At 45.0% G+C, this 23,152-nt stretch overlaps 5 protein-coding genes across 5 annotated transcripts; 2 read left to right on the top strand and 3 right to left on the bottom strand.

The window, feature by feature from the left end:
- The first annotated feature begins 54 nt into the window (after positions 1-54).
- Positions 55-1,348, top strand: LOC112876328 (50S ribosomal protein L3, chloroplastic-like). Its single transcript, XM_025940417.1, has 2 exons — positions 55-610; positions 925-1,348. The coding sequence occupies exons 1-2, from the start codon at positions 112-114 to the stop codon at positions 1,212-1,214; spliced, it is 789 nt and encodes a 262-aa protein (XP_025796202.1). The 5' UTR covers positions 55-111; the 3' UTR covers positions 1,215-1,348.
- Positions 1,349-1,485: 137 nt separating this feature from the next.
- On the top strand, positions 1,486-2,021 carry LOC112884152 (50S ribosomal protein L3-like). The gene is made up of 2 exons (XM_025949507.1): positions 1,486-1,580; positions 1,790-2,021. Exons 1-2 carry the CDS (start codon positions 1,486-1,488, stop codon positions 2,019-2,021), a joined length of 327 nt encoding a protein of 108 aa, XP_025805292.1.
- A 286-nt stretch (positions 2,022-2,307) lies between these two features.
- Positions 2,308-6,498, bottom strand: LOC112876319. The gene is made up of 8 exons (XM_025940408.1): positions 6,259-6,498; positions 5,970-6,059; positions 5,125-5,230; positions 4,139-4,327; positions 3,426-3,896; positions 3,225-3,308; positions 3,052-3,144; positions 2,308-2,660 (listed from the first exon to the last, which is right to left on the bottom strand). The coding sequence occupies exons 2-7, from the start codon at positions 6,018-6,020 to the stop codon at positions 3,077-3,079; spliced, it is 969 nt and encodes a 322-aa protein (XP_025796193.1). The 5' UTR covers positions 6,021-6,059; positions 6,259-6,498; the 3' UTR covers positions 2,308-2,660; positions 3,052-3,076.
- A 608-nt stretch (positions 6,499-7,106) lies between these two features.
- Positions 7,107-17,748, bottom strand: LOC112886843 (WD repeat-containing protein 11-like). Its single transcript, XM_025952857.1, has 21 exons — positions 16,577-17,748; positions 15,717-16,024; positions 15,547-15,614; positions 15,249-15,336; positions 14,962-15,143; positions 14,559-14,695; positions 14,411-14,477; positions 13,983-14,097; positions 13,719-13,830; positions 12,876-12,951; positions 12,570-12,752; positions 12,024-12,184; positions 11,126-11,228; positions 10,596-10,800; positions 10,237-10,523; positions 10,029-10,150; positions 9,810-9,954; positions 8,999-9,091; positions 8,376-8,449; positions 7,872-7,925; positions 7,107-7,783 (listed from the first exon to the last, which is right to left on the bottom strand). Exons 1-21 carry the CDS (start codon positions 17,590-17,592, stop codon positions 7,462-7,464), a joined length of 3,918 nt encoding a protein of 1,305 aa, XP_025808642.1. The 5' UTR covers positions 17,593-17,748; the 3' UTR covers positions 7,107-7,461.
- Positions 17,749-18,366: 618 nt separating this feature from the next.
- On the bottom strand, positions 18,367-22,532 carry LOC112879581 (protein STRUBBELIG-RECEPTOR FAMILY 1-like). The gene is made up of 15 exons (XM_025943871.1): positions 22,283-22,532; positions 21,802-22,196; positions 21,597-21,726; positions 21,430-21,501; positions 21,273-21,338; positions 21,115-21,186; positions 20,960-21,025; positions 20,748-20,813; positions 20,212-20,645; positions 19,872-20,122; positions 19,511-19,785; positions 19,309-19,432; positions 19,076-19,218; positions 18,839-18,992; positions 18,367-18,741 (listed from the first exon to the last, which is right to left on the bottom strand). Exons 2-15 carry the CDS (start codon positions 21,917-21,919, stop codon positions 18,637-18,639), a joined length of 2,076 nt encoding a protein of 691 aa, XP_025799656.1. The 5' UTR covers positions 21,920-22,196; positions 22,283-22,532; the 3' UTR covers positions 18,367-18,636.
- Between the last annotated feature and the right edge of the window lie 620 nt (positions 22,533-23,152).

Here is a 23,152-nt window from a genome sequence, read left to right as displayed (position 1 = left end):
TTCCAGAAGGCGCCTCCGAGCAGGCGGGAGGATAAGGGGAGTTGCCGCAGGCAAAGCCCCCCTATCCCAATCGAATTCAAGCCGGAGCAGCCACTCCCACTGGAATCAGGAATGGCCATGGCGGCCGTGGGCATAGCCGGCGGGGCACTGGCGCCCCTCCTCCCCCCGCAGCGCGGCGCCCGCCGCTGCGCGGTCTCGTTCAGGCGCGCGGCGTCGGTGGCGGTGCGCGCGTCGTACGAGGCCGGGGTGGGCGTGATGGCAACCAAGGTGGGGATGATGACCTACTTCGACCCGGCCACCGGGAAGCCGGTGCCGGTGACGGTCGTCGGGTTCCGGGAGGGGAACGTGGTGACGCAGGTGAAGACGGCGGCCACGGACGGGTACGACGCCGTGCAGGTCGGGTACCACGGCGTGCGCGAGGACAAGCTCACGCGCCCGGAGCTGGGCCACCTGGGCAAGGCCGGCGCGCCGCCGCTGCGGCACCTGCAGGAGTTCAGGCTCACCGCCGTCGACGCGTTCGAGCCCGGCCAAGAGCTCGACTTCGCCGAGCTCTTCAAGGAGGGCGACCTCGTCGACGTATCCGGCAACTCCATCGGCAAGGGGTTCCAAGGTACAGCAATCTCACACCTCCAATTGCAATGCCATGGAAAACAACAGTTACCCACATTTCATGGAGAATGAAGTTAGCAACATTAATGTGCATCTTGCAATTCTTGGTTTTACAACCCCATTGCCATGGCTTTGTATGCCCACCAGGCCACCAGGCCACCAGCACTATAATGAGCTGAAAATAGTATGCTTCCCAATTTTTGGCTAGGCTTGGTTGTAGTTTCAAGCACTTGCATTTGCATTTACAATGGCACTCGTGCTAGTGCTATGCAATATCCTATCATGTTTTTTTGATTCGTTCGTGGTTACTTGCAGGTGGCATCAAGAGGCACAACTTCAAGCGTGGGTTAATGACTCACGGTTCCAAGAGCCACAGGCAACTGGGTTCCATTGGTGCTGGAACAACGCCAGGGCGGGTGTACAAGGGGAAGAAGATGCCTGGGAGGATGGGAGGAACCAAGACCAAGATCAGGAAGCTCAAGATCGTCAAGATTGACAACGACCTCCGGGTCCTCATGATCAAGGGCGCTGTTCCGGGGAAGCCTGGTAACCTCCTCCGCATCGCACCTGCCAAGATCGTCGGCAAGAACATCCCCAAGAACTAGAATTTTTCACAGAACTTTGAGTGTTCCCCACCCTGCTGCAAACTGGATGTAATTTCTTCGCCAATTACCAGTTTTTGTATACACAAGATTTCAGATTAGTAATCATCAGATACGAGTGTTATCGTCCGTTCTGCTGACAGCTTGTCCATTTGCATTCTTTGGACTGAATCTCTCACCAGATGCTTGGGTGGTAGATCTGCAAGCAGATTCTGTTGTACCACGCGGATTGCGGATTCAGGAATTGCTGAAGAATAAGTAAGATCATGCCACAATGTCTGATCTGAAGCTGGCAAATGCAATGAAAAAGGCACAAGGAAATGCAACGAACAAGAAACATGGCAGATATACAATGTGCAACAGGGACAAGTCAGCGATAACTCTGACGTTAACGTCTAGCTTCCACCACAGCTAATGCTAACTTAACTTAAAAAAATACAGATTACTAGGGCAGCATTATCAGCGAATATAAGAATATGGATTTTTCTTTTGCATCCTTAATGAGCTGAAACTTTAGTGTTTTGCAATTGTTGGCAAGGCTTGGTTCTAGTTTCAAGCGCTTGCATTTGTAATTGGAGTGCCACTCTTTGTGAGGCATTTGTTCTCCTACATGTTCTTGATGGGTTCGCGGTTACTGGTGGGCGGTGGCGTTACGCAGGTGGCATCAAGAGGCACAACTTCAAGCGTGGGTTGATGGCGCACGGTTCCAAGAGCCATAGGCAGCTGGGTCGTGTGTACGAGAGGAAGATCCCCGGGAGGATGCGCCTGCCACCTACCAAGATCGTCGGCAAGAGCATCCGCGAGAGCTGATTTTTTTTTTTTGTTTTGTTTCAGGCCCTGCTGTATAGTGGATGTAATTCTTTGCCAATAACAAATTGTGATATCATCCATTCTGTTATCTTGTTCTCTTTCATTTTCGGACTGAGAGCTAGTAGAATCTCTGGCCCGATGCTTGAGTGGAAGATCCGCAAGTATATTCTGTAGCAATGAACCGACTGCGGATTGAGGAATTGGCAGAGAATCACAGTCCGGATGCTTAATCATGCAGCGCTGTCAGACCGGATGCCAAATGCAATGAAAAAGGAACCTGGAAATGTAACAAACAATAAACATGGCAGATATATGTGCACAAGGGAGAAGTCAAGGATAACGTTTAAGTTAACATAGAGCTTCCACCACAGCTAATTTTACCTTAAAAACTGAACAAATACAGGTTACTACCACAGAATCATCAGCGAACATAAGAACACAGACTTTTTGCATCCTTAAATGACAGATTATTGGGTCTAACAAGATTTCATACAAGTCATCCATGCTTACAGTCTAAAAAGCACAGAACCTAAAACCGAAGAAGAAACAGTTTCTGCCAAATCAGCTAGTTCCTTGACCACAATTGTAGATACTGTTCTGCCCAAAATAGTATGTACAAATGGTGCATCACTGCTCAACCTGCACAGAAAGAATGAGCAACCAAACAAGTTAGGAACAGTATAGAAACTGCTATTACCTGACACATACCACCATCAAAATTTTAAGTTAATGTAAATTTGGGAACCTCAGGGTAAATACTTATGTAAGGCAAAAAGGAGTGTTGTTTTGGGTTTTGAGAGACCAAGCTCTGTAAGAAGAATCATGTAGAAGAACTCTGCTTAACAAGACAGCCAAGTTCAGATTTGGCACAGGTTTCTGTTTAACTTTATCATTTGTGCATCAACCCCACCAACCAAATCCAAGCCAAGACCAGCAACTAAGTTAAGCACACAAACTAAAACAAAAGAACATCTACTTGCAAATATTTGCCTTGTAATTGCATAAATCATAAAGTTGTTTACGAAGTTACCTCATGCAGTGCCATCACAGGCTGATTAATCACTTCCAAAATCTTCAAAATTAACACCCTCAGATATTGTATCTAGCCGCCTATTTCCTATTTCTGATAATATCAAGGAAATCATTAGCAAACGGAGCATTGTGGTATTGTACCAAGTGGTTGAGGGAAGGACAATGGTTAACCTGTATGCTCTCCAGTGGTAGACTCTGGGAAGTTGTTTGTCTCAGAAGGAATAAAAGGGGATCGGCCATAATTCTCTAGTATTTCTGCACGTGAAAGACATAAGATGCCTTAATGCATGCATTACACAACAAATGTATAAAATAGCAATAATGAAGAAATAAAACACTAGAGAAATGATAAGCAATATCGTATAAAAGTACCTGCACTTTGGCTGAAATCCTCTGTCAAATCCGAAAAGCTGAAATTACGAGGAATCTGGCTCAAGAAACCAAACGAAGATGGTTCCACGTCCAAAATTGGATCTCCTAATTGCGGTCCATTCAGCTCAGAACTGCTAAAAGATCCTCCTGATACATCTCCAACCGACTGCTCTAGGAACACATTCTCATTGCCGAATGCAAAATCTGAGTTGCTCGAGTAGCCAGCCTCTGTCTTTATTGTTGTTCCATTGTGTCCATTAAACTGCTCAACAGTAGAATCATGTGCTGCTAGCAGGCTTGATGAAGCATCCATGCCACTAGGAAGGCCATGAACAACTTTACCGGCATAGATAAATTGGTCACTGGATGCAGCACCATTTACTATACCACTAGAACCTCCATTACGCAGCAAGCTATCTTGCATTGCAGTAGTGGGGATAGTGTCTGGCAGAAAGGGCACATTTTGGTTTACTGGGACAGGCAACATTGGACTATATCAGAACTCATCACCTCCATTGGTTTTATAAGCCATATTTCAGGAATGCGATTAAGTGAATCAGAAGATACATAGTAAATGGTTTATGGAAATGACCATAGTATCATTTTATTTATGTCTTGAGAATAAACAGCCATAATGATAATAGTTTAAAAGAAGTTATTGTAACCTCTGGCAGTTAGTGCAGATGTATAGCTGCTGAAAAAAAGAAGCTTACATGCGCTAGAGTTTGAGCCATTAGGAGCAGTAGGAGGCATAGAAGGTACTCCAGAAGGATGATCTTTACTCATAATCTGATACTGCTGCTCAAGGAGCTTATTGAAGGCTACTATTTGATTCATAAGCATTAGCCTGATATAGTATGCCTTAAAAAACTCACGATTCTCTTCCTCAAGTTTCTGCCATACTGGAGAAAAGAATGATGAGTAAATAAACCCAAAATGAAGAAACCATTGTTAATATTATAATGATGCGACGGCACCAACATCCTTGAAAATTTCCTTGAGAAAGGCAGGTATTCACACCAATGAAAAAAATCACATAGCCCAAACCATTTCCAAAATCCAAACATAGAAAGTTAGAGCGCAGATCAAATTACACATTGATGAATTGATTATAGGACAGAAATTGGTTGACAGGCTGTTCATTTTTGGCTGAGTTGTAGCTTCTAGGTCCATGACAGAGAACATTCTTTTGTTTCTGGTTTACAGATCACGCATGTTTATTCAAGTTGCCCAAGTCTATAAAAGAACGGGATGATAAAATGATGGTCCAATAAAAATGAAAATAATGCATTCTTACATTAAATCAATAAAAAGAAAAAGATATCAACTAAGCAAGAGATGTCTTTGCCCCGATAGACAGTAATAGTTGTTCTCAACCAATGACAAAAAAAAAAGGACTCCCAGACTCCGGAGTGACATCATTATGACAATAACTTTAACAAAATAAACATACAATACTCAAATATAATAACTTTTTCCCTCCAATTTCATGGAAATGTTATGCTAAGTGAATCTACAGTGGCAGAGCCACAATGTTGCAATCATGATGCACTGCCATTTACAGATTTGAAATCTTGTTAAATTAAATAACTACTACTTTTGTATTTAAAAAAACTGCCATGTACAAAACTTGTGAAATGTAAAGTGAAACTTAAGAAGGAAAGGGACTTTTGTGCATACAAGACTACAAGAGTATTACCAAGTTCAGTGAAACTAGGTTCTATTTTTGCCTGCAAAGATAGAGTATCAACCACTTCTTTCTGGTTCATATAGAGCTGAAGGCAACGTTCAATGAGATTCTGGACCTGCAAAAAAAGACTCTGCAAATGAGGACTTACTGCTTGAAGTGCAAAAAAAGAACTAGCGCATCCTATCCTGAGGAACAAATGTTTCAATCACAACACTTCTTATCGGAAAACAGAAACGTATGCAGTAGTCATTGCTGATTGAGCATAGATGAGATAAACAGATGCAGGCACATTTCAGGAACCATAAAATGCAGATATCTGCATGCGGTAAATTGGTAACGGCCGAGGCGGCCGAGGCAAAATGAGAGTGTGCAAGCACTAGTTTTGATAAAAGATAATTAATAAATACATACATCCAAAAGCGCAAAGCGACAATGGGAACACACGGCTTTTCCTTTAATACACATCATTCTTACAGGTGGCAAACCCTAGCGGCATCATAAATTCGCCACTCCACCCTTCCCCATGCATGCCTCTTCCCCTACATCAATTCAGTACCAGCCCAGCAGTACTATAAGATCTAGTGTGCAAGCAAAGGCTTAACGAGGACATACCATTGCCGCAGCAACACAGCCATTTGTAACCCTAAGCCATCCCATACTTATCACCAAGCTTATAAGGTAACCAAACATGCAGGGGGAAAAAACCATTAATTCAAGCAATAGGATTCAAGGTTGCCTCTGCATGATTGATGCGCGACCCGCCACCCGAGTACCACAACAGAGACCAAAAGAAAAAAAAAACTAGGAAGCAGGATGAACGAGGAGAAAGGGGGTGGGATCATGAGGGTGCTCACAAGCTGTATGTCCTGCCGCGAGACCTTGCGGACGTCCTCCCCTCCCGGCATGGCGGACGCTCCTCAGGTCCCCCTCTGCCCTAAATCTCCCTGCGAACGCCAAGCCAGAGCAAACTAAATAAACAACAAACAAATAAAAAAATAACCGCCGCAAGAGACGATGAACCACGCGGCGTAATAATCAACCAAACCAAGCTCCAGCAAAATGGAGACGGGAGAAGCAGAGCACGAATCATCTGATCCAGCTGTCCCCGCCGTGGAATCTCACAAGTGTCGCCCTGTCTCTTACCTTGAACCGGGGGTGCGGAGCAGGAGCGGTCACTCCGAGCGGAGTACGAGGGACGGGGTACCGCCGGCCGCGCGTGGTGTCTGCGCGCGTGATCGGGCCCCGGTCTCCCGGAGGCGGTGGCGGGGGAGAGAGGTGGGGTGGAGGAAGGCGATGGCTCCGGCGATCAGGTGGGGGCGCAGCCAGGCCGAGGCAGGAGGCACCAAAGGGGGGAAGCGGCCAAGTTGTCGTTGGTGGGATGCTAATCCCGTCGGGTTATGTAGGTGTTATCCGGTTTAACAAAACGGGGAAGTGGAGGCCGAGTGGGACGGACGCACCCCGATTCCGTGCTGCCGCAGGTCAGCTCGGCTCCCAGCCGAGACCACAGGCCAAGCCTCAGACCCCTCCATCTTCCTTTTTTTTTAATCTGTTTTAGTATCTAGTTACCTGCCAGTGTTTTTACCGTGGACAGAACTGTCCGAGTCTTCCGTGACAAATTGGCAATGCTAAGACATCTGCTCGTTTTGGCAAGGATTATGAGATAATGGCATTGATTAGTTTGGTGGTACAAATGAAAAACGTTACTTAAAATGGTGTGAAGGGTAAAAACTCCTCTGTAGTTTAGGCAATACGCTTCCACGTTTAAGGAAAAGATGATGTCCATCACCCAGAGTCGTGGAGGCCGCATATGTAGGACAAGAACGTCGCTTTCAAACTTCCAAAACAATGTCTCCACCGGTTAGAAAGGGGACGATTGATCCAATGACAGCGACGGCTCCGAGGCCTGAAGCCATGAAGCAATCCATATGCAGATAAGCATATACGATTATCTTTAGGAAGTTTCATGCAGGTGTAATGTAATGCATCCAGGCTAAGGAAACTTGGTTGCACCCTCTTTAAACACAAGTTTATATACTAGTTCGTACTGAATACAATATGCTGTGCGTCTATATATAATATATAAACAATGCCAAACCACTGCCGCCTAGGATACAACACTGCATGTCTGCATGCCGATTCCTGCCTCCTGTCACCAGATTCTGCCACATCAGCAGTCCTAATCCCGTGTTTGGTACCTCAGACAAAACAAGAAACTTGGAAGGAACTTACAACCTGTCGAGAAGCTTCACAAAATGGAGAAGCCAAAGCTAGACGCCGAAAACTACAATTACAAGGCAGATCAGCCACAGTCCACAGAGCATGTTGACATGGCGTGTCCTCGGTGGATCAATCAGCATTTGGTTCGGTGTCCATGCAAAGATGAACCAGTTTCTGCTGGTACTGCCCGAACACTTCGCTGACTGCAATCAGGTCCTCCTCGGCTACATTCTTGGAAGGGAACCGGAGCTTCTTGGTCTGCTCCGGCGTCGGTTCTGACCCTGACGTGTCCTCGGTGGTGTCCTCGGTGGGCTCCGATTCCGCGGCGATTTGTGAGTAGATCTCATGGCAGGCTAGCAAGAACATGGCGGCGGTGTCTGGCCGCTGGTTCTTGCGGAGTGTATCCAAAGCCTCCGGCAGTGCTCCAGCAGCAACGTATAGTATTAGAGCTCTATAGAAGATGCAAACAATGTGTTGGTACCAAGAAGAGGAATAGAACAAACAATCAACTCTAGTTGGCTGCTAGGGGTCAGTCTTACCTCCACATGTTCTGCTCACCACGAAGAACATAATCGGCCCACCTCTGCAGTACCCTGCATGAATCAAGCACCATGGATAAGAGTTACCTTAGTACAAAAAAAAGGAGTGTATTTCACTACTGGCAGCTTCAAGAAATAGCAAAGCTAAACTTGGGCATCACCCACTGCTGCAGAAAACAAATGTGCCCACTGATCTCTGGTTCCAGTCTGGCATCAACAATTATCGATCAACCATATTAGGTAGAGCGGTCCCACAGGCGCACAGATAGAAGCTACACAATGACTAGATCATAAATTTCATATCACCAGCCGTTTGACTAACTCTCGTACTCCATTCACTTTGGCCATGACATTCACAACCATGGGCGGATAGTTCAAGCCATAGTTATTAAATAAGTTGCGAGACAGAAACAAGGTGATTTTCATAAGTACTTTGAGAGCACAAAACACCCATGAATCTATTCAAAATTTGGCAAATAATAACCTGCCATAATCATATTATACCTTGCATAGTCAGACCCATGCAAATGGCTTGCAGCCAAAGTAGCAGCATCATTCCAGCACCCAGCATCTTGAAGCTGGAACAGAACCAAAAGACAATGTCGTTCGGCCCATCAGCCCATGTTCAGTTCAATTAGCATATGCATAAATAAGATTTAAACAAATATCACAATAAATTAGAAAGTTCCTTTTGATACACATACAACTTTGAAGGGCATATTATGGTTAGAAAAGGGAACCATTCTGTAAATAAAGATAAACAAATAAATAGCTTATAACCCACACATCACGTTGAGCGTCCATTGCATACATCCATTGAAAGAGGAAGTAGATAGCGACATAAAGAGCTTTAACTACTTTGGTGCTAATATTGTTCCTTTAACAAAATACAGGAGCCAGAACTACTTAGGAGATTAATTGACTGGAGAGCAGCATGATATAAGGTAAGATATTTAACATTGAAGGAACAAGGTAAATTGCTTTTTCTTGTACATTCTATATTTCATATCTAATAAGTAAATTGCTTAGATAAAACAGCAAGATAAGACAGATTTTTGCAAAGCTGAGCCAAACAAAAGATAAACATAAGAACAATAAGGTGTAAAGTTTACATTTGTTAATAGTACCTGTGAACATGCTTCCTGATATCTTCCCACAGCACAGAGAAGATGTGTGCCAGATAGCGATTTGTCCGTTCTAACCATATTGGCTGCAACAACCTACATAAGATCATAACTTAGAAAAGACCACCCTCTACAAATAAACAGCTACGAACATATGAAATTTACCAAAAAAAGAGATCCTAACACCTTCTAGCTCATTTTTTTGGTTCTAAGTACAAAGGGATCCTAACAAGACATAATATATCACAAAAAAAATTACAAAAGAATTACCAACTAAGAGTTAACGTGGATCATGAATGCTTGTGTTGACACCACTCGACTGTATAAGTAATTATATTTAGTTCATGTTGATGGATACAATGTAAAGAACACTTAATGTTTGCATTCTGTGTTTGAGAACACTACAATGCTTGCATCCTACAATTGGGAAATAAATAATGCATTCTGCTACACTCCTTTTGAGCTTTAGCGCTATTCCACTTTATAGTTCTCCATGTTTGAGAAATATATTTAATTTAAACTGCTTTTCCTGTGGCAAGTTTACTTACAACCACGATTTCTGATAAAAGTCGTTGGCATCAATCATTCCAATGCCATTAGCCCGTGGCCAGTATTGATAACTTTACACAGATCAATGGTCGAAATTCAAAAGGTTTGATTGCCATGAATACAAAGCAGCATTCTTTTCAAACAAAGATAAATAAGCATGCAGACCTTTCAAGCGTTTGCCCCGTAATTGTTAACAGAGTCAGTATATTGTGTACTCCTGGAAAAGAAAACTGCACTGAAGAATAGTTGTGTTATAGCCACTCACCTTCACTGCAAGTTCATGCAAGGATTGTGAGACTGCAGATGACAGCACAACTGCTCTTAATGCATTTGGGTAAAAATTTGATCCTTCGGGGGGCGTTGAAAGTAACAGTGACACTGCAGTTTCTAAGTTGCCAAGAGAGACAAGCCTGTGTTCATAGAATATGATAAACATGTGCCACAAACAATTACCAAGATATATCTTACTGATGAACATTCTTACTCATGAACACGTTTTTGCAAAGCTTCTTCACCATCAAGCTTATCGTGCCATGGTATCCTTTCATTTGCATTAAACCACAGTTGCTCTTGCTTAAATGCCATTGAGCTTAATTGCCCATAATTCTGCACAATGGTTAAACTGCTAAATTCAAGAGAATAGGCATATTCATGCAGACTTAAAATTACAGTGCATCAGATTCAACTACTACCACAGCATTTTTTATGAGCTTTCCGGAAGCAGATCTCTCTCTTGAAGATATCCGGTTCAATGGGGAACCTTGTTCGGGATCTGGATGTAAGTTTGATTGTGAGATCTTCTCTCTTGATCTAGTTGTTGATTTATCCAGGAAATGGCGAAGAGCTTGAGGCAGCTGTAGCCAGAAAAGTGCTTCTTGGACATCACCAAAAATCGCAGCAGCAAATGCAAACCTTGCATAAGTTCCCTTGTTCACTATAGCTGAATATAATCTGGCTCTTCCATCATCAAGAATGCAACCTTCCTAACAAAAGTAGTGTCACTATGCCAAATCATCTGCTGGAAAAACAAATAAAGATGCTGCTGACATACCCTCCTTTCTGTATGGTTCCAACACTTTAAGGAGCAATTCAGCCACAACAGTGTCGCCAATAGGAGGTAGTGTTGTCTCAATCATGTAGCTACGAAGATCTCCAAATGCTGGCGCTACCTTAAAGCTGTCCCTACCTAATTTATCACTATTATTGCATTCAAACCAAGAAGGCTTCACACCAAGCTGCAGAATCATACGCACAGCCTGGGACATAAAAGCATAAGTGGCTGAGCGTGCGTAGTTTAGAATTTGATCATTCAAAAGAACAAAATGCGATGCACATGGATAAGAGGTTACTTGAGGAATCTAGTCATAATAACGATTCATCAAAACCTAAGCTACTGATTTTATACATTTTAGAAAGGTGATTGGAGACTGGTAAAATTACTTATAAATAATTCTTTGCGAAGAGAAGAATATAAACAATTATAGGCACATGAACGCAAATTATAAGTAATATATCCATGCAGCAGAATTTATGCATAGTAATATCAAAAACATGAATATTTAAATATTATATGCACCTTACCGAAGCATGAGCTGTCGGGAATAATACTGGCAAGCAAAATGGCATTGGCCTAAACCTCTCTTTCATAGCCACTGGCTTTGAAACTGAACTGCCCTTGGCATCACTGGTGAAATAAAAAAGGAAAATAAAAACATCCCACATGTAAAATTTTTCTGAAAATGGGAAATAGAGCATCAGACATAAGGTCATAGCCACAAACAAGTGGCATGTTAAAGTAGATAAGATCTAAAGCATTGAAGAAGAGTGCCAGAAACCATTTTAGACGTTACACCGTATCTTCAAGTTACAGAAGACTAGACTACAATCTTAGAGAACAAATGTTGTAATATGCATTGTGCAATTACTTTTGGGGGGGCTACCTGTCTAGAAACTACAATGTGTAGGAGCTTTCAGCACCTACATCCTCACTTTTATCAGACACAACAGCAAAGAAAAAAAAAGGAAGGGAAGGACTAACAGGTGGGAGAATTAGGTGAAGAAGAAATAACTTCGCTAACTTGGTGCCCTATCATGCCGACAAACTTTTGTGAATAATGAGATATATGGCTCGAAAATTTTCTTCAAATCAATTCCTTAAGTTGTTTCAGTTTAGTGCTAAATTTTTTTTTCTATAATTCTTACATTTGTGTAGAAGTTCTTCTTTTGTGTTACATGTTGGCAATCTCTTTAGCATGCTCTAACATGTAGGAAAGATTATACTCAGCATACAGCTCAACGAACTCACCGTGTAACATAGCTATACTATAAAAAAACAGAAAGTTAAAGAGCTCATATTCATATGTTACTTCTGAGCTCATAAGGATGGCAGAGGGTGAAGAAACATATTTAAATCTCATAAATAAACAGAGTAATTCTACACTGGGGTAAAACTATTATATGCATGATTAAAATGACATACATGTTAACCTCAATCAGTCGGAAACTACTATCAGCTCCGGCAATGCATAATACAAGTGGCTCATCCTTTTTTGTTCGGGTTGACAACCAATCAAGCTCCAACACAAGGGTACCAGGAGATTGTGGTTGAAGAAGGGCATTCGCCAAGGGGTCTGGACTATCCTAAAACACAGTTCCTGAAGTCAGTATCATATGAGACAGTTGCACATTCATGCCTAGGCATAGAAGGACAGCAATATTGGAAACAAACAATAAATCATGCATGAATAACATTGAGGAATAAGGATGAAAGAAGAGTGCGGCCAAGCATCATCTTATGGAACTATACTAAGACAGTCCTACACAAGCAATCTTCTCTACAATCAAACGACAACAAGTGCTTGCTATACATCACTATTTAAAATATATGAAACCACAAGAAGGTGAATGATAAAGCATCATTTAAAATCAAACATTGCAATCCAATGACAAAAACCGTATGCACATGTATGAGTCCAAGATCCAGAAGAACCATGACAATATGGTGGCAGCATTTGTTTATACTTACCAGGTCAAATATTGAGAATGTATTATCATAGAAAAGCACAGCGATGCGTCCTCTGCTTCGATCACCATGAACAACAGGAGAAAACTTTATCCTCCTGATGCCTTCCCTGTGAGTGCTAAAAGAAGAAGAAAGGCCTGTTGTAACATCCCACCATCTAATGTTGCCTGATCGGTCCCCCATTACCTAAAAGATAATAGCATCTGGTCAGAGTGTCCCAAGATAACCTGTCTCACAGATATAAAAAATATTGGAATGGAAGTATGGATTTTATAAAAGAAATACAAGGCAAAAAAAAAATATACATACAACATGGGGAAGCCGATAAGCCATAGCAGTAACCAAACCATCTGAAGATGCAAATGATGATGAGGGCCACTTTGGCCTGCAAAACAGAAATAAAAACCATGTGTTTAACATGGACCATACATATGGTGATGATAATATTTAGAGTTAAAATAAACTGCAGAATGCATACAAGCAGAGGGTCCAAATTTTCTTTATTTAGTCTTGCTACGTTAAACTTCACGGTTATGCTCAGTCACGAATCCAAAATCACAAATTGATACATAATCATTAGCTTTGCAGGTACTAACATTTCTTAATAACAAAATCAATCAAATTTTCTACCTTATGTATTATTCCTAAAAGTGCCTAGCATCTCCCACATGGCTCAATAAAGCCAAGGGAATAGGCATTATTGCAGAAAATACCAGCACATCTTCGCAATACAGTAAACTGGAGGAACTGCACGAGTTATCATTTGTAATCAATATGCACATAAAAATAAAATGCCATGTTTTGTTTCCTATATGAAAAATGAAATAACAAAAACGAAGGAAAAAAAAGGAACACCATTTGCCGCTTGCTAAATTAGACAGCTAGACTAGAGGTAGCAGCAAGCGTATCATTCAAGAATAACATATTGTGTTTACTGTTATGAGCCTGGTAACACATATTACATTTTTGGTCGATCAATTGAGTGATGTACTGTTGATGCTTGGGTGGAACCAAGTTGACGGCTATATAAATTAGTTGGTGCTGATCTAATAATACATGCGTGAGAAAAATGGGTGTTGTATGTGTTTTCACCAAATCCGCATTTGATTCTACTTTAATAGTTGAAAGCTACAAAGACAGCAATTGAAATACCTAAAATCTCGTATCCGCCGCCCATGAACTTCAAACACACCAAGAGCACCATTGACTAATGCAAAAGCAAAACTTTCACATGTTTCATCAGAATTTTCTGCACCGGAAGCCTCTGCAAACAAGAATATATCCTGTCATCTCACAGTATAGTCAGTGAATGCTTGGTCAAAACAGGCCCAGAGAGTTCAAAATTTCTCTTCAATAAATATAGACTAAGAGGGCAACCTATTCAGTTTATATAATTTTCCTAGTTGAAAATTGCACCTGATGATCGCTCCTTGGAGGTTGACGACTGCTTTGATGATGCATTTTGACCTGGCCGAGGTGCAGCTGGCAGTGTCCATTCTAGTACTGTAAAAGGAAGCGCCAAGGACCTAAGCTACAACAAGTACAGAACAATCATGAATATCATCCTCTTCTGGATCTTTTGCCAACTGAAAGAACTGATTTAGCGGTTTGCATATAACACAGCAAGACCATTTTAAGAAGAGTAACTATAACTGCAGCTTTTTTTCTGACAGTAGTTGAACTTATATTTTGGGCTAAAGTAAGTTTCGATTCCCATTACCATCTTGAAGAATAGCTTTTAGCACAAAACTAATTGCTCCTCGCAACAGTCAATGTGGTAAGCTTTGCTTTTTCTGAGAAGAACAAGTCGATAATTGTATAAATATAAGAAAAGGAAGTAGTACCATCATGGGGTTCTTTGTCATAGCCCAGACTTCAACAGGAGCATCGCGAAACAGAATCAGAAGGTATCTGAAAAGGAATATTATGCTTGAGAAATCATGACAGAAGAAGTACCGGTACATATGCATAGGTTAGAAACATAAAACAAACCTTCCAGATGAAGAAGCCCTCAATGCTCTAATTGGTGCACGTTCAGGCTTTTGTAGCACACGGAATGTGCGATTTAGTCCACTTCTTAAGCATGTAATAACAAGCTTATTATTGTATCCTCCAGTTTTATCGTTAGCCTGTAGTAGTCAAAGTGTTAAATCAAGGAGAGAAGTAACATGACAACACGCTGAAAACCAATTATCAAGTTATGCAACAGTGTATGAAGTTGCAGAAATAGAGGACAAGCACAAACTGAAGACAATAAATACGTCGTTTACAACATCAGTACCAGGCTTTGATTGCCAGGAGTGACCTAGCAATCTCATTGGCAAACTACAAAAACACTAGGTTGCAATCAAAATTCAGAATACACAGGAGTTAAAACTATCAGAACATGAAGCACCTGATTATATGAGAATGAAACAAGACGTGAGTTTCCAAGCCATCTCAATCCCCTCACAGTGCTGCTGTGAACAGAAAAACTGACTGAAACTGCATTGGCCACAACATCTACGACTTCAATAGTTCCATTCTGAGTCCCTAGAGCAACAAGCGGTACTGCTGGAGCAGGATTGTTTCCGCCACCTTCAGATAAGAAATATTGTTTGATGTTATGGAAGAGTAAAATTAAATGGCTAGAAATAATTTCGGAACAAAAGGCAAGAGGTATTATGGCCATGAAGGACTTACGAGCTACTGTGGCAAGTAATGAAGGGGCTGGCACTGCCAGGGTAGTCACAGTAGAGGACAAAAGATGAAGCTGTCCCATCAAATTAATCTGCAGGGCGTAATGAATATGAGCAAACCAGCAAGAGAAGCACAGGAGTATATAGACACTAGAATTACATAAGGCCAACATTTAAATAACTAAAGAGATACAATATACCCAGCATAAGGTGCTCACTTACCACTAAGTTTTTTATCCTACTTTTTAATCATGGCAATTATCTAATAATGACAACAAAGAGAAATAGTTTTGTGATGTAACCTTTATCGTAAAATCAGGTCTATTGGAGCATGTGGTGGCACTTGCAGCATTGCTATGGCTCGGTCTACCTGGTTCCTTCCCAATATTAGTGACAGAAATGGAAACATTAGTTGGTTTAACAGTTGGATAGATAATTGCATTTATACTGGAATGACCGCGTAGATTCGCACCTAGATTAGCTTTCTTAGGATATGCAGACTTATCAAATGTCAAAAGCCAGGACCAGATCTTTCCATCTTCTGATATCGACGTTAGATAAGTCATAGTCCCTTGACAAACATTCTGGTCTGAATTCGTATCAGTGATGAAAGAATATGAAGACTGTGTTTGTGCCAAATCCTGACATTGTTTGTCAATGTTTCGGAAAATAGACTCTGACTGCCATATTGTAGCTGCAAGAACAGCTGGAGGAGGAACAACAGTACCAATTGAAGGCATGAGCTCTTCCACTGCACACAATAAATGCACTTGTTCACCCCTGAAACCAAAAGCAAAGGAGAAAATCAAAATATTTGAAAACAACACTGCTAGCATTCATTCATGTACAGATGCAGTGAAACTAAAGATATGTTGGTGTAAAATTTGTTAATGCGCACATGTCAATCTACTGGTGATATTACACATTTTCAAGATAGATTAATGGCCATGACACATAAAATGTCTGGCTTCCATTTAATGGGATTCAGTTTGATGGGAAAGAATAATGTTTCCTTACTGAGTACTGTGCAGACACAAACTGACTGCCCATTCATTTCTAAGTGTTCTAAGTTTTTTCAGTTCACTCCTAAGGTTTATCCCATAGTTTACCATTTGTTGCATTGACCCCTGTTTTCCTCTGCATTTAGACAACTAGGGCACTGATAGCATTTTTATACAGCTGCAAATGCAGACCGGAAATGCCTACCACCACATTTGTCTAACAAATGAAGTTTGCATTACTTTGGGCATTCAGTAAGAGCTCTGATTTATGTGTTTCTTGCTAAACTCTGATCCTACACTAGCCACATAAATGGAAAGACTGGAAACTCACTCCTTGCGCCTCCAGATGCTCAGCTTGCCGTCAGTATGTGTGCAATAGAGCAGGTCGAGATCAGGATCGGCCATGACATCCGAGAACTTGCCAAACCCCCTGGGCAATGGAGTAACAGAGAGAGCAGTGCTGTAACTGAGGTCGAAGACGATGAGCTCCCGCGGGAACGTGACAAAAAGGATCTGCCTCCACAGCGGGGAGAAGCAAAGTCTCGCGGCAAATAGCGGAAACGCCGCGAGCGCCGGGGCGGGCGCAGGCGCCGCCATCTCCTTCTCCAGCCTCTGCAGCTCCGTGACATCCCCCGCGCCGCAGGCGACCCGGTGCTCCTGCAGCGAGATGTCGGAGTCGTGCCTCACGATGGCGGAGAGGAGGAACCCGCGGAGGCCGATCGCGCAGAGGTGCCTGGCGTCGAAGGGGTCGCGGCGGACGCAGGAGAGGTACTCGGGCGCGGCGTCGAACATCCAGAGCACGCGGGGGTTGTTGGACGTCTCCCAGATGCAGAGCAGCGAGGGCCCGTGGATGGAGGCGAGGAGCCACCCGGCGGCGTGGTGGACCCAGCAGAGGTCCTGCACCCCGCCGCCGGAGCCCGGCGCGACGCTGCGCACCTCGTCGAGATTGAGCCAGCAGAGCACGGCCCGCGCGCGGGCGTCCCAGACGGCGATGCGGCCGTGGCGGTCCCCCGCGGCGAGGCGGAGCGGGCGGCAGTCGTCGTCGTCCCCCGCGAGGGAGGAGGGCGCGGCGGGGGGCGCCCAGCGGACGGCGGTGACGAAGGAGGCGAGGGCGGCGGAGGGCATGGGGAGCACGCAGAGGAGCTGCATGGAGCGCGGGTCGGTGACGACGACGCTGCTCCCGGCGCCGTGCGCGAGGAGGCCCGTGGGGCTGAGGTCGATGCAGCCGCCGTTGCCCCGGCCGGGCGGGCCCGGGAGCATCATCGCCGTGGCGCTGCCGCCGGCGCCGGCCGCATTGCCGTGCGATCGCGACGACGGGGAGGCGGGCGGCGCGGCGGAGGACGCCATCGCGTGGGGCGGCCGGCGAGGGCGGGGTAGCGCGCGCGCGGCGTCTCTCAGATCTCGCCGCGGATCACCATTTCAGATTGGGAATTGAACAGGGGTCTCGATCTCGTCCCTGCTCCCCCCGTGGAATGGAATGGAAAGGAAGACCGGTACGGCCTGCCTGCCGGGCCACGAGATCCGATCTGATCCGTCGCAAATGCCTGCTCTGAGATTCACGCACCGTGCCGCCTGCCGAGTCGTGCTGATAGGATCCTCCTATGTGGCAGGAGTGGTAGACGAGACCTGTCCATCTAGACTGCGCCCTATCCTGTGCAGCCGTTGTGTGGCCAATTCATTCCGTGCTCTAGAATTTCAATGTTCTAGAATATTTGACTGTGTTTCTACACTAGACCCCTCATTTCCGACTTAGGGTGCGTTCGTTTCTTGGGTCTAAAGTTTAGAGAGGTCACGTAAAGAGAATCTTATCATTTAGAAGTATTAAATAAAGTCTAATTATAAAACTAATTGCAGAATCCCAGAGCTAATTCGCGAGACGAATCTAATGAGGTATATTAATCCATGATTAGCGGATGATTACTGTAGTATCACTGTGGCAAATTATGGATTAATTAGGCTCATTAAATTTGTCTCGTGAATTAGCATCCATCTGTGCAAAAAGTTTTATAATTAGACTTTATTTAATACTTCTAAATGACAAGATTCTTTTTGATGTGATGGGTCTAAAATTTAGAGCGTAGGAAACGAATACACCCTTATTTGAGATTTCGAGACCAGCCATTCTCTGTAAATTTGCAATAAAATGTGTTGCTATGTAATAACTTAGCTTTGCACTAGCTCTAGCCCACCTATGATTTCATTCTTGTAAATTTACAATAAAACGAAGAACACAACCAATGTGTGTTGGAGTTAGGAGTGCATGATTACAAGCATAGTTGCGTCGCGCCAGCTCACTTCCACACATGTCGCTGCACCGTACACACTTCAACTTCCACCCCACCGCACCCATGTCGCTGCCCACGGATTCGATGGGCGAGCACAGGAAGATAGCTACCTAAACTTGTGCAGCGCCGCCGCCCCCGCGCGCGCGTCCTCCAGTGCGCGCCGCAGGTCCTGCGCCACCTGCGGCATGGCGGGCCGGAACTCCGCCTCTTGCTGCCAACGCCACGCCACGCCAAGCGGATGAAGCTCACACGTCAGTATCCATGGATCGGCCGCGCAGAGGGGGATCACGACACGATGGATGGCTCACCTGTATGCACCGGCCGACGATGTCGGCCAAGCGCGACAGCGACCTGACCGGCGGCGCGCCGAGGCGCGGGTCGGCCATCTTCCCCAGCGCGGCGAGGTCGTGCAGCCGCGGGCTCGCCCACGGCACCAGGTGCCGCTCGCCCCGCGTCCGCGAGCTGCGCGCGTCAATGATCAGATCAGCTCATCGTGCTGACCGCCGCCGGCAGGCGACGCCGGCCACAGGTCGAGGAGAGTTTACCTGTCGTAGGGCTTGCGGCCGGTGAGGAGCTGCAGCATCACGACGCCGAAGCTGTAGACGTCGCCCTTGGCCGTCCACGCCGCGCCGGGGCCCGCCGCTTCCGGCGGCTCGTAGCTCAGCGTGGCGCCGCAGTAGTCAGACAGCTGAAGTTGAGCAGCAGGCATGACTGAATTGGAACGCAAGAAACTGATCTCATATCTGAATTTTTTTTCAGGTTAATTTAGGAGTACTACCTGTGGGACAAATGGAGCAAGACCGATTCCGGACACAGACACCCGGAGCTCGCCGTCGATCAGGATGTGTTCAGGCCTGAAATGCCGGTGGACCACCCGCTCGTGGCTCCCCTCATGAAGATACCTTGCAAACAACAACAGTTTCAGGTACAAACACAACTAGTTTGCAAGCACATGATGAGACGATCTTGGCAGGACATACTCCAGTGCTGTTGCGGCTTCAAGAGCGACAGCTATCCGGGCATCCCAAGGAAGCGTCTCTGCTGCGTCGGACGCCCGGTGCTCGAACTGCATCATGTCATCCAGAGTGTTGTCGCTGAAGTGCTTGTAGACGAGCAGCCTCTGGCCGTGGTCGACGCAGCACCCAACAAGTTCTTCGACGTTGGGGTGCCGGAGCTCGGAGATGTCCTGAACAATCTTCAGGAATTCGGCCACCGGCATTTTCGCAGTGTCACCGCCAAGCTTCAGCACTGAAAACTAGATAATACAGAGAATGTCACAATCAGCACTGAAGAAACTGGCCACATGTCATCAGAACTGGTGTTTTTTGCAGGTACGGTTACCTTGCTTCCATGGTGGTCTGCTAGGTAAGTTATGCCGAAACAGGTCTCTCTGATCAGATTCTGATCGCTGAAACTGTTGGTGTGTTGCTGCAAGGATGCAACAGTAAAGAATGTGAAAGGAAATTGCTGTGGACCTTCTGAACTTCCCTGAACATTCTTATCTGACACAATGATGTCCTTGCTGCTGTTCTTGAATGATGGGTGTATCGATGATCCTGCCGCCTTAACATAATCAATCTTCCTTTCAGCACCTTCAGTAATGAGCATATCGAAAAGAATAAATAAATGGAACCCACAAACGCATGTGAAATGACATTTATACCCTCTTTGTTTTGTGTACCTGAATGACATTCTCTCTCTGATTTGGCAACTACACTCACTCTAGGAGGTTCCCTCACCCAACTCGGCGTGCTCATCTCAACTCCCCTCAGGTATCCTACACGAAGAGATCTCTTCCGGCGCCATTTCGATACCGTGAACACGATCGCAACCACAGCAATGCTCAGTGAACCGGCGGCAAGGATACTGAACCCGGCAGCTTTCGCCGGTGACACCTTCTTGTTGTTGTGTCTCGGAGGAGCATCCTGTGGAGTGGCCGGAATCACATATATGGGAGGGTGTGAACCAGAAAGGACCGGAGGCTCTTGTGATGCAGCCGGTGCTGGCACATGCTTTGGAGAAGGAGGTGATGTGGACGGTGCAGGAGGTGGTGGTGTCCCTGGAGTAGGAGAGAAGCCGGGGATCGGCGGTATGGTGAATTTGTTGCCATCTCTTCTGCACAGAATTAAGTAGCCAAGTTTTGTCAGACAGACAGTGAACTCTACTTGTGGTAGACATGTGGGGGTAATTTGGCGAAGTAAATGATGGTTGTCTTACAGGAATTTTGGGATGGAGAGCAGCTTTTCTGGGATTGGCCCTGAGAACTGATTGTTCTCTACGTTCCTGCAAATCAGTAAGAGTGGAGATTAGATGAGAAATGCAGTAAGAGTTGTTAAGACAGTTGCAACAGTGTCAGTGATAGTGTTTAGTATTTGTTTCACTGAAAGGAATTGAAGATGTTCCCGTGCAAACATGCTGAAGAAAATTACAAATCTTTCAGGGGAAGATCTTCTAGCACATCAAGTGCCCCAGATAGCTGATTGTTCTGCACATGTCTGCAAGGTGCAAACACACTGAAAAATGAGAAAACTCACTTTTGCACAATCAGTCAAAACGAAAACCTCTGTATAAGGATGGTACTCACAAGGTTGAAAGTGAGCTTAGCATTGCCATAGAATCTGGAAGTTCGCCACTGAGACTATTTGAAGAAAGATCTCTGCAAAAGCAGGATGAAAGTTCAGACATCAGTGAGCTGCATACCACAGTGTCTGGGTTTCTGCTGACGACATTCAGAGTTCTCACAGTTGTGTAAGTGCAGGTGGTAAGCTCTGTGGTATTGCGCCGCCGATTTTGTTGTTACTCAGGTCTCTGTCGTGGCGGCGACGGTTACAAGATGATCAAAGCAAACAAAAGATAAACTACTAGTAGAAGAGAATGAAAAAAGAGCACGAATGCTCACAGTAGTGTGAGGGCAGTGAAATCTCCTAGTGTCCCACTCAGCTTCCCTCCCAGGCCTGCAGCTCGGAGCTCTCTGTCAGGTCGGCACTCATCAGTGAACACCAAAAACACACACGCGAGATTTTCGTTCGCTGAATAGCATCATCAGTGGAAGAGCAGCAGCATTACATCGCGGTTACGTTTGGGCCGTCGCACTGCACCCCTTGCCATGCTTCTTTGCAGGGGTCTCCTCCTAGGTCCGTCCAGCCGTCGAGGTCCGGCGATCCCAGGGCCACGTACAGGTCGTTGATGGCATCAACTGTATGGCAAAAGTCTGACAGAAATTAGCCTCTGCAGGATGCAAGATGGAGCCGAGCTCGAAGATTCCTCTCACCGTCTCGCGGGCTCGTGTAGGGGTCGACGAAGGGGATGGGGAACGGGAACGCGTGCAGCCGCAGCAAGCAGAAGGCGAGCCACAGCGTCACCCGCAGGCGCTCTCTGCCGCCGCGCATTGGGTGTGTGTGGATTCAGAACTTCAGAGCACGGAGCTGCAGGAAGGGGATGGAGAAATTCAGGCGCAATGGCGGCAGCAGCGGTAGCGAATGACCACCCTGCCGAGCTGACAGTATATGCGAGTGAATCTTCTCACTGAACATGAGCAGGCAGGAAGGGTGTCCAAGCGATGGCTGCCGAGACGGAGATGTGAGCTGGCGGTGGCGCCTCAGACCACGTTGCCCAAGCTTGTGGAGGAAACATGTCGCTGGTCAGTGATCGCACTGCCTTGTAAGACTGATGAAGTGTAACACAATCATCAGATTTTTTTTAAGATAGTGGATGCACAATCATCAGATAACCATAGTGATGAAGTGTAATACAATCCGGGTTTGCAGAATCAAGGCGGCGATGCTCCGGCCGGTGAGCTGCCTGTTGACTGCTCGGCGTTGCAAAAGAACCTTGGAGACGAAACCGCCAGCGTGAGGGCGGGCGGTTGCGGTTGCGGTTGCCGTTTGAGTATGGGCCTGATGAATTAAGCCCAGCCCGGTTGGTAAAATGGGCCCAGATTAAGCCCAGAGCTACATGTTGCCTTCATATGTTGCCCGGCTATCCACCACCACCCAACATGCCCGGGGAGAAGTGGTATCCTCCCTCTCAACGTGGACCAACTTTTTTTCGCCCAGAGAGAGAGAAGAGAGAAGGGGCAGGTCCAAAGTTCAACGCACCTGCATTCCAGACCAGTCCTGCATTTTCAATGGTTTAGTGTCTCGGACAAAATAAAAAAAATAGATGTTATTCTTTAAACTCTTGTACTTCTTCTCTAAACCATAGCGCATGGTCCTTGAAACTAGCATTTGAATGTTAATTTCTCGTATGTTACGATGTTTACACCAACAAAATTACAAAGATGTCAATTCAACGAATTTTTACAGAATATAAATTTACATGGTATATGAGGTTACTTAGTGGTCTCATAATACAGGTTTTGAATGTTAATTACGCGCGCGCATCTTACGTTTCCGGGATAGTAATATCCTAAATCGAAAATGTTTCACCTGGTCCATCTTATATTAGAAAGAGCGCGCGCTACAACCTATAGCCAATGTTTCAAATAGCCGGATAAGATATTTAATTATTTATATTAAAAGTAGGTTATAGCCGGCTATAGCGATGAGCTAAGTTGTATATGAATTTTTTTAAATTAAATCTTCCTCGAACAGCTATAGCTGGAGAGTTATAGCTAGAGATAA

The sequence above is a fragment of the Panicum hallii genome, chromosome 1 (assembly GCF_002211085.1).
Source record: "Panicum hallii strain FIL2 chromosome 1, PHallii_v3.1, whole genome shotgun sequence".
NCBI lineage: Eukaryota > Viridiplantae > Streptophyta > Magnoliopsida > Poales > Poaceae > Panicum > Panicum hallii.
The sequence above is the reverse complement of the archived record's forward strand: the minus strand, read 5'-3'. Positions and strand labels throughout refer to the sequence as shown.

Coding starts and splice junctions, on each gene's coding strand:
- LOC112886843 (XM_025952857.1), bottom strand. CDS start 17,592: ATGGCGTCCTCCGCCGCGCCGCCCGCCTCCCCGTCGTCGCGATCGCAC. Junction 10,524..10,595: donor GGAACCATACAGAAAGGAGG/GTATGTCAGCAG, acceptor TTTGTTAGGAAG/GTTGCATTCTTGATGATGGA. Junction 9,092..9,809: donor TGCATGAACTTGCAGTGAAG/GTGAGTGGCTAT, acceptor GATCTTATGTAG/GTTGTTGCAGCCAATATGGT.
- LOC112879581 (XM_025943871.1), bottom strand. CDS start 21,919: ATGCGCGGCGGCAGAGAGCGCCTGCGGGTGACGCTGTGGCTCGCCTTC. Junction 21,026..21,114: donor CTAAGCTCACTTTCAACCTT/GTGAGTACCATC, acceptor TGCACCTTGCAG/ACATGTGCAGAACAATCAGC. Junction 19,219..19,308: donor TTGCTCCATTTGTCCCACAG/GTAGTACTCCTA, acceptor GCTCAACTTCAG/CTGTCTGACTACTGCGGCGC.
- LOC112876319 (XM_025940408.1), bottom strand. CDS start 6,020: ATGCCGGGAGGGGAGGACGTCCGCAAGGTCTCGCGGCAGGACATACAG. Junction 5,231..5,969: donor CGCGGCAGGACATACAGCTT/GTGAGCACCCTC, acceptor CTTTTTTTGCAG/GTCCAGAATCTCATTGAACG. Junction 4,328..5,124: donor ACCTAGTTTCACTGAACTTG/GTAATACTCTTG, acceptor TCTTTTCTCCAG/TATGGCAGAAACTTGAGGAA.
- LOC112876328 (XM_025940417.1), top strand. CDS start 112: ATGGCCATGGCGGCCGTGGGCATAGCCGGCGGGGCACTGGCGCCCCTC. Junction 611..924: donor CATCGGCAAGGGGTTCCAAG/GTACAGCAATCT, acceptor GGTTACTTGCAG/GTGGCATCAAGAGGCACAAC.
- LOC112884152 (XM_025949507.1), top strand. CDS start 1,486: ATGTCTGATCTGAAGCTGGCAAATGCAATGAAAAAGGCACAAGGAAAT. Junction 1,581..1,789: donor ACAATGTGCAACAGGGACAA/GTCAGCGATAAC, acceptor TTGTAATTGGAG/TGCCACTCTTTGTGAGGCAT.